We start from the raw sequence: 16,973 nt of genomic DNA on the forward strand, positions 1-16,973 counted from the left end.
TTCTTTAAACCAATCACAATCATCCATGCACCTGGCAGAGCTATGGTCCTACTGCAAAATAGCCTCGGGAAGGATCTTGTTTTGGTGGAAGGTGTGTACGTTCAAAAGTCATGCAGCAGAAAACTCGGATTGGACATATAGTCTAGCTAGCTGCAGAGATCTAAGGAGCAGATGACCACAGTCCTCATAAATCCTCCGGAGTTTAAAATTCCAACACAGTGAAAGCGGAAGGTAAAAGGACATCCGGCTAAAAAGAGTGAAATCCGGCGGAATTTCCGACAGCACCGGAACAATCACGGGAGTGGAACGTCGTGGATATAGACTATCAACATGCTGACGTTGGAGCTACGATGTCTTGTCTTTGTCCCGTCAAGGCTGCTATGTGTCAGAGTGCATCGTCCAAGGCCTGGCCGATGGGTGGAGACCATCTGCTTTGAAAAGACGCCTGCGTCCCCCAGAACAGATTGAAGACATCAAAATGATTGATGCTTTCATCAGATCGCAGGTTTTGCTGAGCCATGTGTGGCATCCTAAGAGTCTGCTTAACAATTGTTGATCCCTCTGTTGACCGTTGGCAGTGTTCTACTAACAAAAAACCGGGTCCCCAGTTTGTCCAGACAACAATACAGCTCTATAAAATCTTCGGATCACAGGCCCCCACATGTAAAATGAACTGAATTCATTTGTCTATTTATTTCCAAAGTTGGCTGAACTGAATGCACAAATCTTGCCCTGTGGGAGACCAGTCTTCCAGTTGAATTCTGATGAAGAAACTCGCCAGCAGAAGACATTGGCAGGGTGTCGTGGAGTTCAGTAGATTTCTCCAGCTCAAATTTGTTGAGCACGGCAATCTTCTGAAACAATTTATGACAGTCTGTGCACTTTATCGATTGTGATGAGCTGAGAGGCTAAGTGCAGTCCAGGGCACAATGCTGTCAGTAGTACACTAGGTTCAGTGGTGGAAGAAGTATTCAGATCCTTTACTGAAGTAACATTACTAATACTTCACTGTAAAAATCCTGTGTTGAAAAGTATTTAAGTATCATCAGGAAAATGCACTTAAAGTATTAAAAGTAAAAGAACTCCATGCAGAACAATCCTCACATTTTAGTTACGATCCAAACAGTTCTGTGTTCAGCTGGACTTCTAGGCCTGTAGATTATTGGGTGGTTTAATTTGTAATAAAACATATGTTTTTAAAGTACATTTGTTTTGTATGCAAAACGCTTAATTTCTAACTAGTAACTAAAGCTGTCAAATTAAGGTAGGGGAATAAAAAGTAGGATTTTTCTCTCTGTAGTGTAGTGGAGAACAAGTAGAACGTGGCATGAAAAGACTCAAATAAAGTACAAGTAACTCAAATTTGGACTTAAGTACAGTACTTGAGCAAATGTACATAAACATTCCACCACTGACTAGGTTACTGTTTGGCTAGAGTTAAGATTGAGGGCTACAGAAGGCAGTTCAGAGTAGATAATCTCAACCCAGAGTCATAAATCATCTTCCCACTGTTAAAGTGTAGATGGTGAGGAAAAGTAAATGCATTGGTTCTGCATGTATCAATATTCCTCAGGCCCAGAATTTGGTGAAAGCAAATAACAAAAACAGACAAATGACTAATTGTTTGCCATGCAGGGAAGAAAGGACGTTGTGTCTCACAGTGAAGGAAACAGTTTCCTCTCACCAAATGCTGGCCATGAGCTCCAGTACCAGTCGGAGTCAAAGAGCTTTTGGTTGCAGTGCATCATCAGCCAGGATATAAGGTCCTTTCTTTTCTGCTGGATTGATACCAGTATGCAGAAATCAATCTACAATATCATTCTTCCTGGTCCTAGCCACACTTAGAATGCAAGCAGTATTTATCATTTTACTGACAGCTCCCAAGGCTTCATATTAAAAACGTTTGATAGTCATGGCTTAAAAGCTGCATAAGCCCAAATGTTTTTGTTTTTTTATGAAGCTTGAATGAGTGAATCCGTTACGAACCAGATCATATGCTGTTATGCAGAGATGTCTTCCTAAATGCATTCTAAATCACCCTCCATTATTTCTGGAAGAGCTTCAGACATTTTAGCTGACAAACTCACAAGCTCAAGCGGTTTCCAGATGTAGGAGATAGTAGCTTATTTTCCTGTTAGCTGATTCAGCTGTTCTAGGTTAAAGAATGATTAGTCTTTCACACTTGAACATTGCATAAATACACACGTGAAAAAAGCATAGCATACCATGCCACAAAAAATGATATAGGCCAACTTCATGTAAAATGTGCACAGCTGTTGTAAAAAAAAAAACAGCTCAGAACACAAAGACTGAATGTGACTGGTACTTTCTGTTGGGTCTTTATGCCACCTAGAGGCCAACTGAGACTTGAAACATTACACTGCTGCTACAAGCTTCTTCGTGAACTATTCAAAGGAGCTTCAAGGTTCACTGACGTAGGAAAGACAACTCTGACAAAACTTTCTTTCATTTCATTTCAAGCAGGGCCTTTAGGGACATGAAACCTACGTCTTCCTACACAATCTAGAGTCATTTTCACATAAATACAAACTTTTCACTCTCCTTCCTACATTGATCCTTCTTGATCCACTCCCCCCATTGTTTGGTTTGTAAAATCTGGAATTATTGTCATACATAATAAATATGCTTTGAATCCACATATGCATGGGCTTCCCATCTTTGTCCCAGTCTTAACAACCCTTATAATCCGTATCCTGTTTTTTTTCTTCTTAGGTAAAGCCACATCTACTCAGCACAATCACGAAGTGATTTAAATTGCATGTTTTTATGGCATTTCTTATGAGCGTCTGCATTTTTTCCTCTTTTTATGATATTGAAATCTCAGTAAAAGCTCAAGATTCTTTTGTCTTTCTATACTGTGCACACCCAGTGTACGTAAGTGAAATCCAACAACCGGAACTGGAACGTACCATCGAGCATTAATAAATCTGTTGTTTGGAAGTGAGAAACAAAATTTGTCTCAGCATACATCCGTTACTCTGTAGCCTCATACTGCCAGGAAGGCGATAACTGCATTACAACAGTAAAATAACTGTGCCCACTCCATTGTTACATGACAAGCCTCATTTTATTGTCTTTCATGGATGAAAACAGAAACTGCGTGTACAGAATGGTAGTCACATGCAATACAAAAATATGAATTTTTACAATAACATAAAAAAACATGTATTGGCCCATTCTAAAAAAAATGTACAGCTTTTTATACAGGATTTTATACATGAAAAAAATATAAATATATATACACATCTGTAATAGCCATAGCAGTACCTATTCAAAAATGTTGATGTATTTTACATATAAAATGTTTATACAAATATTAGAAGAATCATGTTCATTTGCTTTACATTAAATAATGTATGTACATTACATACCATTGGAATTGCAACACAACATTTATTGCAGTCTTTCACAAAAAACCAACCCTACGTATTCCAACACGGTACGCTCACTCAGTCACACGTGCACGCACACACAACACATAAATACAAGCACTCCAACTGAAGCCAGCAATCACAAACAGTATACACAAGCGCGCACAAGAGGTAATGTTTAAGGAAGATATAGGACACTTGCGCCGGGTTCCTAATTTCTATATTTTTTTTGAGCAGATAATGAAATCACTCAACTTCTTGAAAGACGGATCTTTCTAAATAACTCGTTCTCATAAGGTGCACTTTACACTTCAATGGATGGACATTATTTAAAAAAAAAATTTAAAAAAGTCTTAGAAATAGCCAGCATTATTCTATTCCCATGTGGATTGTGAACGATGATGGGAATATTTCAACTGTGTCTTTTCATATTAGCTGTTGTTTAGCCTACAGAAGTCTTCATCAGTGCCCCGTTTTTCAAATGCATCCAATAAACAGTGAATTTACCAGGTTATACTCCAAAAAGACAACAAACAAGTGAGCATATCACACTCTCCAAACCTTTGAGACCCGCCTGAAGGTAACGAAAAAAAAACACTGCAAATATGACTATTCAAAACCAAACTAAACAACAACAACAACGAAAAGAGTTCATGATAAAAAAAAAATTCTCCTGGTGACAAAGTGCATATTGTGTGGAGAGATGGGCTGGTGACCATCTCCGCACATGCCATCACGCAACCATTAAAAGCTGAGAGATGAGCAGAGGGGCAGTTCCCCCTCAGGGAAAACACAGCTAAACGAAGTGGTCCATTTGGTGGTAGGGTCCATTTTATGTCCAGCAGAGTGTGTGTGTGTGTTTCAGAGAGAAAAAGAGCCGTGAGGTCAGAGCCCCGGCGAAAACAACCACGTCACAGCAGCACAGAGAAGATGAGCAGGCCGAGAACATGGCAGCCATCCGCGGGCACAGACCACAGCACACCAGTCAGTCAGTCAGTCTCAGCCCAGACGCCACAAGTCAGTTATGCACAGGCCTCAGAGTCCCCCCAAACAACATTACAGAACAAAAACTAAAAGAAAGGCAAAGAGATATTAGACCAAAGGAGGGAAAGCGTGAAGAACGACAGCAGGTGCCCACACCCCATTGCCACACCTTGCTCCACCGATCCTCTCTTCCCAACAAGTAAACGCAACGGTTAGACATGGAAGATCAGACTGTGGATTAGTGGGAGCGGTGTCTGTTTCAGGCGGAGGCAATGCTTTGATCAATCCTGCAAGAGTTAAGGATACAGGAGCATGCAAGGCAGACCCAGGCTTTGTTTTGCATTGCTTATGTTTCAGAGTGACTGCTACAACCTAGATTAGACAATAGAAAAAGAAAAGAGGGAAAAGAGCAAAAGGAAAACACAAACGTTAGACGGTTAGTGGAAGTGTAACGGCTTTACAGAGGAGAAAGCATCATTTGAAAAGCAGCAAGACTTTACACACATGTATATTAGTTAAAAGGACATTCACTACATAAAAACAGGTCAAAAAATTGTTTTAAGATTTCATAATTTTATGACCAAGCGGACCTATTTAAGTGATTTGTATTTATAAAAAGAAGAAGCAAGTCCTGAATAAGAAGCGGAAACATGTGCGAAACATGGTGTGAAAGCAAAGTTGTAATAAAGTCACGTAAACAAATGTGTAGATGGTGAGTAGGAGCAGGAACGGAAAGAGCTGGTCTGCTTAAAGAGAGGATAAAATCCCTTCTAGTGTAGAACTGTCCAGTATTACCATATACTGTACATATGGAGATAACAACATGTGAGAAATAAGTTCTAAATGTTTTTTTTCTCCAGATTTTCTGGTCATGACTTTTTAGGTCAGAAAATTCTCCCACATCTAGTGTTTTTGTAGGAATTCAAACTATTTTTACTTGGTTGTTTCACACTTTGGACAGCTGCGCTCAACTTCAGATTAGAGCCCGACCGATCAAGGATTTTTAAAGCCGATATGATACAAATATTTGGTTATTTAAAAATCTGATATGCCGATAAATCGGCCGATACATATTTTAATTAAAAATCCAGAAACGCGTTACAAAACTTAGACAGATCTCCCTAACATTAGCTATTTGTAGTTATTTATGAGTTCTCACTAAAACAATAATAATAATTTATTTTAATGTCACAACAGAACAGAAGAACATCAAAATATATTTGTTATAATAAATAAAATGTATAAAAATACAAACTTAAGATATGAAACTTAAAGTCTTTTAAACACAAACACACTAACAAAAAAAAAATCAGTGTTGCCGACTGGGACGTTGTAGACCGCCCTCTGGTGGACAGACTAACGCCAACGCTCGTAACATGGTCGACAGTCCGTTTTTATTTTTTAAATATTCATTTATCAGAATAATTTATTGGTTATTATAAATGATTCTGATGAATAAATATAACAAAAAAAATCTGCCATTATAAATGCTGATACCGATAGATCAGGAAATCTCTAATATCGGTCGATAATATCGGCGGGTCGATAATATCGGCCCGCTGATATTATCGGTCGGGCTCTACTTCCGATGCTATGACACAACATGGCCTGTATTTATAGGTAGATGAAAAGTGAGAACAAAGAAATGAATTAACTGAGGGATCACACACTTGACGTCTTCTATGTGATGTTTCTCGCAAAATGTGCGCACGAGGACAGAAATAAAAAAAATACAACTTATAACTTCATATTAGTTTGGATCTCTCATATAAGTCTTACACTCAGACTCAAACAGTCAAAAGCTCTTTATCGAGATGATCTGTAGATGATGATTTGTTTGTGTGTGTTAGTGTGTATATATATATATATATATATATATATATATATGTGTGTGTATGTATATACAGTATGTACAGTATATGTGTGTATGTACATGTACGTGTGTTTATATGCTAAAATGTGCTATGTGCTAAAGTTTTCTTCGGGATGAATAAAGTATCTATCTAGTCATGTATTTCTCTAAAACTAAACATATGATTACAGTTACTTCTTGTTAAACATTTTTCTGTCAAAAAGGGTTTTGTGTGACAATGAACAAATTAAACTCTACTATTTACATTTAAACATATAAACCACATAGTTCACATTTCGTTAGAGAGCAAGCAACAGCCGAGCTGAGAAGAGCTATGCTTTGGTGCAGTGTATTTAGGTCACGTGTGACGGTGAACAGAAATGATGAAATACTTAACCTTGTGTTATTTTCAAAATCTATCAAACAAAAAATATCCATTTACGAATGTCATTTATAAACAAGACTCAGTAACCCTAACCCCTGAAGGCTTCAGTCCCATTGTTTGTAGAGTCTGGAGTCAAAGACTAACGGGAGCCTCACCGACAAGCGATTGTACCACAAGGAACCAGAAAATATACAATAACCACTCATATATACAGTATGTATGTATATTATTTTCCACACGTCCAGTGTCTTCACATTGTCCTTTATTTCTGGATACCTACTCTGCAGACTTCCAGAAGTGTCCAGGGTGGGAGAGCCTGCGGTTGAGTTTGGGCAGCTTCTCAAGCATGTCGGCCAGCTGGGTGAAGGTGGGCCTGTCTCTCAGGTCGTACGCCCAGCAGGCAGAGAGGATCTCCTGAGACGACAAACCACTCAGTCAGCGCACCTGGCAACCCACTGAGCCATGCATTCACTTGGCTGGGGCCAAACAGTTTTGACCCGAATCAATTCTTTCACCATACATGGGTGCCGACTGGATTTATTTTGCGATTTTCATTTATTGCGATTCTAGAAGTATTGCGATTCGATAGTATAGAGTATTGTAATTTTCTTTTCCTAATTTAACAAAACAAAATAATTGAATAGTACACTTCTAGAGGCAATATATTATTAAACATTTCTAAAAATTGGGTGCCCGAATAGCTCAGTTGGTAGAGCTACCTAGAGTCAACTCCTCGACGCAGCGGGCCAGGGTTCGACTCCGACATGCGTCCCTTTGCTGCATGTCATTCCCCCCCCTCTCTCACCCCTTTCATGTCTTTAGCTGTCCTATCAAAATAAAATGCTGAAAATGGCCCAAAAAATTATCTTCTAAAAACTAATTGTTTTCTAAGAAGAATAAACATCGCGTTTCAGTCTTCAACATGTCAGTCTGACATTTATTTCATTTGTACAGAACATGGGTATTCTGCATTTTCTGCTTTTGTTCTTTTGCTGGAAACGGATAGGATGTAGTCGGTGTCAGCATTATCGTATAAACCCAAAAAATCTTTAGGTGAATCGTTGGCTACAAAAATACATAAATATAATATTGATTCTAGGGAAAAGAATCGATTTTAAATTTTTTGGAAAAAAATAAAAAAATAATCAGGATACATTCAATTTTTGTTCCCCCCCCCTCCCCTACACTCTAAACTGGGGACCATGAATGATGATTATTATAAAAAGTTTTGCAACATCTTCCCATCTGTCCATCACAAGAGCACGGCTGAGGATTTGCCACTATTATACAGGCAGAACAAAAAGACAAACAAGACAACCTTTTCTTAAAGACCGACACACCGTGTGCGTGTGTATGTGTTTGAACTCACAGTGACCTCCTTGCCGAGGCTGATCTCCGCCAAGACCTTCTTTATGCCCTCTCCGCTCCCCACCTGCCAGATGGTAGCTTCCACATGCTGGTTGGTGATGGGCCAGTCCCTAGCTTGAAGCTCATACCAAATGGTGCTTAAAGGGAACAAAATAAAAAAAAGTATGATCATTCTGTCAACTCTCTCAGTAAAGTAAGCTTGTTTTAGTCACAAACAGGTGTGACGCAACAGTAGGTCTCCAGTGCTTAAACTAAGTTAACTAAGATGAGTGTGCAGAACTCACCCAAAGGCGTACACATCTGCCGCTGTGGAAAAAGGAAGGCGGTCCTCGTTGTTACCTGGGCTCATCCTGCACACAATCTCTGGTGCAAGGTAACAAATCCAGCCATGTGGAAGTTTGAGTTTGTTTTCACGCCTGGAAGAAAAGAAAAGAAAAAAAAAAAAAGAGGGTATACATTTGTCAGTAACAAATCAATGGAGTGGAAAATCTGAGTGGAGAGATGTATTAAATGGAGTGGAAAATGCATTAACTAAATGCAGTCTATTTCCAACTTCTGTGAACAAAAGCTTTTCATGAAGCCATACACAAAGGGGAGTGTAACATTAGCAAGCTGTGTGCTCAAAAAGTACATAAAACAAGAGTGTGCTGGAAAGTATTCAGATTTTAAAATCAGCAGAGTTCAGCCTTTGAAAAAGAATATACCTGCAGGACTGGAGCCATTGTGGACGGCAGCAATTATTACAAATCACTGGCCCTCCCCAGGTAATAGCAGTGTGGTGTGAAGAGCACTTTGGCTGAGCTTATGTTTTTAAGGCCTCCGGAGAGACGTTTCTTACCTCCCCTCCTGAACAACTCCAGAGATCCCAAACAGCCCGAAGTCAGTGATTATGACTTTATTGGTATCATGAAAAACGTTCTTTGACTTCAAGTCCTTGTGAACAATTCCTTTAGCGTGCAGATAGCCCATTCCCTGTGTCGGAAGACAAAGTGACAGTTTGAGTGTTTTTGCTATGGCATTTTCTTTTCTTTTTTTTCTTCGCACATAATGATTTGGTCTGATTTGACAACATACTCTTGAATTCCATACAAAGAAAGCAAAAGGAACCACATTTCAAAAATGGAAAACGATTTATAAACATTAGCATTTCAATATATTTGGCTTTGTTGTATTACAGATTTCCTGTTTCTTATAATGAAAGTCAGTTCGTGGACATGCAACGTGGCTTCATCTATGAGAGGTTTGAATACATATTTAAGAAAAAAATACCTTTACAATCTCCTGAGCAATCTGTCTTGTCTTATTAATATCCAAAGTGTTCTTTGTGTCTCGAACAACTGAATACAGTGTCCTCCCTTTGCAGAAACTGTGGTGAGAGAGAATAAAAGAATACATTCAAGATTAAAACATATGTTTTAAGGTTAAAATTATTTCACAGTAGGGTGGCTCGATTAAGAAAAGAAAAAAGAAAAAAAAAATCATAATCGCAATTATTTTGGTCAATATTTAAATCACGATTATTTAACACAATTTCTCATTGACTTTTGGAAAAAAGTTGCAATTATTAAATTTTAAAAACCGTAAAACTGTTACAAAAATCAACAGTGAAAACCCCTCAAACTGGAAAATTTCCTTTTTCACTCAGTACACTAGACAAAAAAAAAAGAGTTTATTTGCAAAATGTGATGTGCAAAATAATCGTGTTTTTTTTCTAGACTACTCTGTTTTTTTGTGATTTCTCGAAGTCCGAAATTGTAATCGCAACTGAAATTTAATCATAATTGAAAATTAATTGCACAGCCATATTTCAGAGTTATATATTTCTACCCTCACCTGGTGATGATGGCTAGGTGGGGCGGAGCCATGCAGGCCCCCATGAACAGGACCACATTCTCGTGCCTGGTCTGTCTGTAGTTCATCACCTCCTTCTTAAAGAGCTTCAGATGGTCCTGATTGTTCCCATCAATCTCAAGGAGTCGGATAGCTACCTCGCCGTGCCACCGACCTTTGTGCACTTTGCCCCAGCGGCCCTGCATCAACAGACGACAAGCACAAGAGCCTTTTGAAGTGTCTATGACACATAAAACAAACAAAACATACAACTTGCATTATGAACCCCCAAGAAACAATGACACAGGAGTGTGTGCACTGCAATATTTCAGACCTCTCCAGAACAAATAATCTTGCTGAATGGAATTCAGCAGGTTATCATGATACCTATACTATTTAACATATAGGTCAGGTTTCTCACCTTTCCTATGAGTTCTCCGAGGTCCAGCTGCTCAAAAGGGATGTCCCACTCCTGCAGGTAGACGCTGGTCTGACTGGCCTTGCGGGAGATGGGGCCCTTCCACTGGTTTCCCCGAGAGCTGGGCAGATCGTCCAGCTCATCGCACTCCCCGTCTGAGCCCACGTTCATCCTCATGTCCTCTTCCTCATCTTCCCCTTCGTCCTCGTCCTCTTCGTCCTCATTATCGTCCTCTGCGTCGGGGTCTTCATCTTCAACCTCAATTTCCTCCTCCCCTTCCTGCAAGAGTGTGGCGACGGCTTTGTTAATCTATTGTGCTTACTCACTGGCAATGTTCTGACAAATTAAGACTACGTTTCTACAGATGTGAGAAAATGGCAAAAATGACATATGAAGCATCTGCATCTTGCTATCGGATGGTTATACATGTAGTCTTATAGGGTGAGTCAATATATTAGATAAATGTGAGCCATCATTGACTTATAATATTACATTTTTGTCTCCAGCTCTGCAGTGATATTTACATGTCAGCAAGACAACACAGCACCTACATCACCCCAACAGGTCAAACCTGATTTGAACAAATGTCAGTGGAGCTTTGTTTTTGGTCAATACCAGGCCAGCCATGTTAGAATGTGTTTACAAGAAACATGACTCTCTGGTTCGACGGCTGTTTTTTTTATTGTTTTTTTTAAACTTGGTGCCATAACAAACATCCATTCAGAATGAGACGGTTTCTCTATCATGATGTTCTGGGTCAACAGCACTGTTTTTAGCTTTGTCTGGTTAACAGACTATCGGAGTCTTTCTGCCTATCAACTCATCTTATTTATATCTGCTACCTTTGATGGATGACAATATCAGTCCCCGAACATCTGAATGGGATGCACCTTTCAAAAATATGACTCTGAACAACCTCATTATACAGACGGTAAAACCTGTAGTTTCTGGACTGCAACATGTTGCAACATTACCTCTTCATCCTCATCTTCCACCAGCTCAGCATGTATGTCATCCACTGATTGCTCTATCTCACTGCTGTGATACAGAAGATTGATATCAGAGTAGTACAAACCAAGAAAAATTAAACAAAGTATTGAGTGAACTTTATTGTATATACTGTATGTTTATCTACTGTACAGTATATATAATTAAATGTCTTACACAGTGTCTTGGAGGACTTCAGGATTCAAATGGGCAGGACTGGAGACATCTGTAGAGAAAAGTAAAATGGTTTAGGAAGGAATGAGATGAGAAAAAACTATATTACTTTCTAAACTCTCTATTACGTTCCCCCGTTTTCTATTAGGAAGGCCTCATCCCACCACATACAGAAGATGACTGCTCATGCATTTTCCCACTACCACCAGCAGATGGTGTCAGAAGGTTGTTAGGTGTACACATGCAATCCTAGTGCTGGCACACAGTGAAAGATAGCTACAGTTAAGTGCTCCAACCCTAAAAGCAAACATGCAGAGGGCAGAGAAAACGACAGTACGGGGAATCTAAGGTTTGAAGAGTGGACAGCATGACACTTTGGGACTCACCGGGGAAGATAAACTGCTGTCTATGCTGAAAGTAACAGGCAGCTTTTGCACAGAAAAAAAGAAGAGGGGAAGAGCGACAAGCATGGCAGGGAGAGAGACTCTTGGTTAGAGAAGCTTCACATTAACAGATCTTGTTAAAAAAAGCACAGTTCTTTAGTGTTAATGTCATATATGGAGAGAGAGAGAGAGAGAGAGAGAGAAAGAGAAAGAGAGAGAGAGAGAGAGAGAGAGAGAGAGAGAGAGAGAGAGAGAGAGAGAGAGAGAGAGAGAGAGAGAGAGAAGGGTTGTTTGTGGCTCATACTATTAAATACTGTTAGACTGGAAAAGTGATTTTAGGAAAATAATACTTATAATTAAGAGAAATCAAGATCATAAATGTTAACATGCACATTTTATCACGTACAGTATATGTTTTCTGGATTTGTTTGCGTTTCTCAGGCTATCTGTACTCGTGGATTTCCAGCTGTGTTTCTGTGTCCTGGCATCTGGGAGGCTCACCTGGGAAGTTGAAACGGTTGTCCCGATGGCCTTTGGGCGAGGGGTTGGGTGGTGGAGTGGCGCTGGGAGGGTTGCTCTGCTGGAAGGGTGCAGGGGACGAAGGTGTGGACGAGGTGGTGGAGGACGGATTGCTGCTGGAGTCCAGCTGGTTCAGCACCGGAGGATGATCCTGGTGGGGTAGAGATGGATACCAACGATGATCAAGAGTTGATATTTAAAAAGGTGACTTTCGCACTTTGCTTTACTTTCATTTTTACATCGCAGCAGTCAATGTGATTTCAAGGAAAACCTGCTGGATTGTGTTATGGCAGAGATAAGAATTGCATGATGGCATAACATGGGGTGAGCTTCACTAATGTTTTTAAAGGGCGGATGGCAAAAAAAGACTGAAAAGCCGACGGCAAAATGACTTGCAGAACTATTTGCCTTGTAGCTTCAAAACAAACACATGTAGAATTAGATCAGAGAGGTTTTCTGTGCAAATATGGTCTTAATTTTCATATATAGAAAACCTCTCTGATTTGTAATATATATATATATATATATATATATATATATATATATATATATATATATATATATATATATATATGTACACACACACACACAAATGCTTAGCATGGAGATACAAGTCTAGACTGGTATTTTTGTGGCATTCTACACTACGGCTTATATAAAGTAGCTGTGGTCTTAATTTTCATACATACAAATGCTTGACATGGATATACAACTCTAGTCTGGTATTTTAGTGGCATTCTACACTATGGCTTACCTAGTTTATTCCCAGGTATCATAGTTTGTAATTTCACAATGATTCAGTGATGTTTTATAAGTCTACACAAAGGAATGCTGTTTGCTGTAATGCAGAACTCCTAAGCCATTTAGATTTTATATACGGTATTTATTTTACCTTTTTTGTAATGGCCTTTGGCAGTGTTCCGAACTGCGGTGCTTCTGGCGGCCGGTCCACAGGATTGTTTATATCAGACGGAACGGACTCAGTCCTCCTAATTTTGGCGACTGGAAAAGAAATTGGAAATGTCACAATGTCTATGCACAGTGCACTGCGTCCACTGAATCATGCAGATTGAGAAAAGAACAAAGCTTACTTGGTAGAAAGGAGATTCTGCAGGATGGGGCTTCCTTTGTGCATTTGTTGTGACACTTTAACCTGCACAGATAGTAGGAAGAGTATCAGCGTATGACACCCAAAACACTCTTTTAGTCCAGCTCCATGCACTCTCAGGGCCAAGGATTGAATCCTGTCAGAGCTCCTGTGTTTCCTTAACCGGCATTTCTAACATGCTACTGTTCTACTGCCTCAGTCAATAACAAAAACACTTAAAAGTTGATTGACGTACCCTTTAAAAAGAAAGCGCATAACTCACCGACAGTGTTTGCACTTAACCCCAAACATCATGTTCTTCTGGCACACCTGACATGTCTGGGACAGCCAGGACTTGGTTGAAAACCTACATAAAACACAAGAAATGCTATAAAACCTAGAATATTCTTTGTCATTTCATTAATAACAAATCTAGTGTGTTAGATACTGTATATTATGACGTAAGCTTAGGATAGAACGCAGTGTATCTGAGCAAAACATCTACCTGTGTGTGACTGCTAAGCCAATGTCCCTTCTCACTGCTTGTGGGGAGCTGCGATGCCCTGCTACGTTATCTAGCCAGGGGAAGAGAGAGAGGGAAGGACAGGAAGAAGGAGAGAAAGATCGGAGGAAGGATTAGGTTATGTCGAGAAAGAATTGGTATCTACTGACCCGGGTAGTTAATTACATAAAAAACGTAGCATTTATTACTTCAGATTTTGTCATTAGAACAGTCAGCCCACATTTGGGGTGTGATTCCCACACATTGAAATGCTTCAGATGTTAGGTCACGTTCAAGCCCTAATACAAGGACACACACTTGCACATAAATGCATATGAAATAAAGATGAGGAGTGAGAACTTTTCAGACCCAATCAAACCATCTATTCTTATTCATCACGGGTTAAATTAATGGATAAACATAGACTATTATTGACACATCATATGTGCATATTGACCAAATAAGCAAATTAAAAAAAACAAATGTACAGAGGTGCATGACTCACTCTTAATGGTGCTGTGCTCCTCCAGGAGGGTGGGCGTGCCAGGCAGGGTGTAAGACGCGGTGGTGGTAGCTGGGGTGACTCCTGGGGTCCGCGCTGACATGACGGGGTAACGAGAAGGCGAGTCCTCACATCCATTCCCGTTAACTTGCATATTCAGTAACAACTTATTCTTTTTAACACACCTGGAGAGATGGAAAGCAACAGAAAAAAAGGGAATATTGGTGTTTCCTTAACTGGCATTTCTAACGCGCTAGACTGGGTGCTGGAGCAGGTCCGCAGCATTGCTTCAACACCAGACTGATCTGTGTAAGGCATGTTATGTAAGGGCTAGAGAGAGTACCTAAATAGCATTGGCACGGGATAAAAAAGGGTGACAACCTTAACACCTAAACTCAAGTCACAAGCGGTGCCATCTTCACACACACACACACACACACACACACGCACACGCACACGCACACGCGCAAACGCATGTGAGTGTTCATAGTTTGAAAAATCATCAATTTGCCTAATTTTATCTGATCAGTCCTCAATTTTATTTCAACAGAACTCTGACTGTTTTCCAATTGCCATTGTAATACACCATTCAGTGTACAAAGACAGGATATATTAGCAGGATTGTGTGTGTGTGTGTGTGTTTGGATCTATGACAACTATATTTACTTCTGCTGCCTTTGGCGTTTTTTTCTCTTTCACAAAAGCTTCCATAAACATACAGGATATTATGGATAAACATGTGGCTTGTTTGTGTATGTGCCTCCAATCACAATAGAGAAAAAAAAATATGAGAGAGAGAGAGAGAGAGAGAGAGAGAGAGAGAGAGAGAGAGAGAGAGAGAGAGAGAGAGAGAGAGAGAGAGACTGTGTGCATCTCACCACCTCTGAGCATTAGTCCTAGGAAAAACTTCCTGTTTTGACATGAGTCATAATCTCTGGGAATCTGTGTGGGGATTAGCTTTACTCATACAGCCGGAGCAAAGGAGCAACAGGCAGGATGTGAAAGGATGTGAGAGAGGAAGAAGGAGAGAGAGAGGGAATGTGAGTGTTTCTGAGGAAAGCTCTGCTTCTGTCCTGACACAGTGTGAGATTGAGGTGAGAACCAGACACTGCAAACTGCTTTTAAGAAAACTGCACTAGCAACTGTTTTCATCAGTAGGAGATAAGAAACATGAGGCTGCAAAAGTAACCCAATTACCTCAATACCACCATAATCATGCTCGTTTAAGCAGGTTACAGAACCCACTCCTGCTATCTGTTCCCTCCATTTGTCCACTGGGCGGGGAATTATTACAGAGCTCACACACATCGTATCCACCCGTACACAATTATGGCTAACATAGTGCTTGACAGTCGTCTTACCAACTGTCAACTACTACTACTGTATGTCAGTGAGAATGAATTGTATTGCTTCATCTATTAGTAATGGAATAGTATAATTTGCAGAAGAATCTAGTAAACAAAAAAATCTGCTAAATAAATTGAGATTTGAGAAAATTAGCACTGTGTATCAAATTGTGTAGACCTTAACAGGACATTTGTAGTAACATCAATGGATCCTTAAATTAGAAATATGTAGAATCATCTTACCCTATTAAGTAAAATAATAAAGGAATGGGAAAAATCCCACACTCCCCGATGCCCCGTGCTAACAAAGCCAGCAGTGGAACACTGTTACAATCACAATGTGATCTGAGGATTCCCATCTTGTTCTAGTCTGACCTACTTATGAAAATCTCTTGTCAGGGGTGAATTCTGCAAGAGTACGTTGGATTAAACAGCTTTGTGAGCACCTACTTGTTGGTGGGTGGGTCCTCGATGCGGTTGCCCAGCTGGGACTCGTGGCTTTTGCTGCGCGTCAGGGTGATGTTGGGAAGTAGATGCAGAACTTTGCGGGACGGAGGTGGAGGGGTGCATGGGGGCTTCAGTCGGTGACGCCTCTTTGACGGCGGAGTTATGGGTGGGGTGGAAGTGTGTCCGTGGAGCCGAGCTGTGCGAGCTAAGGACATCGGGAAGGGATCTGTAAGAGGGCTTTCGCTGTAGGAGTATGATGCCAGCGCCTCAGGCGTGGGCACCCCGGACACGGAGCCCGAGCGAGGATGAGGGAAGGTAGCGCAGGGGGTGGATGGGGTGGACTGGATGGCGGATGGGCGGGCGAGAGGTGAGGGACTGTGAGAGCGGAGTGGAGTTCCCAGGCTGGTTAGCTGGTCTGCAGTCAGTAGAGAACCACTGTCCCTCCTTGAGGGCTCAGACAGCCAGAGACTGCCGTCGTCCCTCAGCTCTCCTCCTGGACGGCAGACAACACAGAAAAACACCATGAATAGAAAGAATGAGAAGAATACAACGTGATGCATGCTGATCCCGGAGTAAACACATACCTGATTCAGTGGCACTCTTCAGACAGGAGAGGGCAGCACTGAGCCTGGCACATTCTTCTGAACTGGACCCAAGTCTTCGCAGTGTATCCCTCACCTGAACACCTGACATCTGCAGTAAGGCATCCAGAGACAACTTTGCTTCCACTGCCTGCACAAGAGCAATACCAAGAAAAAGAAAAGGTTTGAGCGCTCAATAACTACTCAATAACTATA

General features: G+C 40.5%; 1 protein-coding gene across 3 annotated transcripts in view; it reads right to left on the reverse strand.

Moving 5' to 3' along the window:
- Positions 1 to 4,060: 4,060 nt before the first annotated feature.
- Positions 4,061 to 16,973, reverse strand: part of ksr1a (kinase suppressor of ras 1a) — a 27,703-nt gene continuing 14,790 nt past the window's right edge. For 2 of the 3 annotated variants that reach the window (XM_032533662.1, XM_032533664.1), the window contains exons 3-21: positions 16,761 to 16,908; positions 16,180 to 16,669; positions 14,387 to 14,568; positions 13,885 to 13,954; positions 13,663 to 13,746; positions 13,384 to 13,445; positions 13,185 to 13,294; positions 12,275 to 12,443; positions 11,777 to 11,818; positions 11,394 to 11,442; positions 11,204 to 11,267; positions 10,233 to 10,508; positions 9,815 to 10,011; positions 9,251 to 9,347; positions 8,820 to 8,953; positions 8,266 to 8,397; positions 7,983 to 8,118; positions 6,894 to 7,027; positions 4,061 to 4,748 (exon numbers count right to left, since the gene is read on the reverse strand). In XM_032533662.1, coding sequence (XP_032389553.1) covers positions 4,742 to 4,748; positions 6,894 to 7,027; positions 7,983 to 8,118; positions 8,266 to 8,397; positions 8,820 to 8,953; positions 9,251 to 9,347; positions 9,815 to 10,011; positions 10,233 to 10,508; positions 11,204 to 11,267; positions 11,394 to 11,442; positions 11,777 to 11,818; positions 12,275 to 12,443; positions 13,185 to 13,294; positions 13,384 to 13,445; positions 13,663 to 13,746; positions 13,885 to 13,954; positions 14,387 to 14,568; positions 16,180 to 16,669; positions 16,761 to 16,908 — 2,583 coding nt within the window. In that variant the 3' untranslated portion in view covers positions 4,061 to 4,741. The remainder of the gene's footprint in view (positions 4,749 to 6,893; positions 7,028 to 7,982; positions 8,119 to 8,265; positions 8,398 to 8,819; positions 8,954 to 9,250; positions 9,348 to 9,814; positions 10,012 to 10,232; positions 10,509 to 11,203; positions 11,268 to 11,393; positions 11,443 to 11,776; positions 11,819 to 12,274; positions 12,444 to 13,184; positions 13,295 to 13,383; positions 13,446 to 13,662; positions 13,747 to 13,884; positions 13,955 to 14,386; positions 14,569 to 16,179; positions 16,670 to 16,760; positions 16,909 to 16,973) is intronic. The other variant, XM_032533663.1, reaches the window with a different exon arrangement.

Source organism: Etheostoma spectabile, chromosome 13 (genome assembly GCF_008692095.1).
Source record: "Etheostoma spectabile isolate EspeVRDwgs_2016 chromosome 13, UIUC_Espe_1.0, whole genome shotgun sequence".
In the NCBI taxonomy this organism is placed as follows: domain Eukaryota; kingdom Metazoa; phylum Chordata; class Actinopteri; order Perciformes; family Percidae; genus Etheostoma; species Etheostoma spectabile.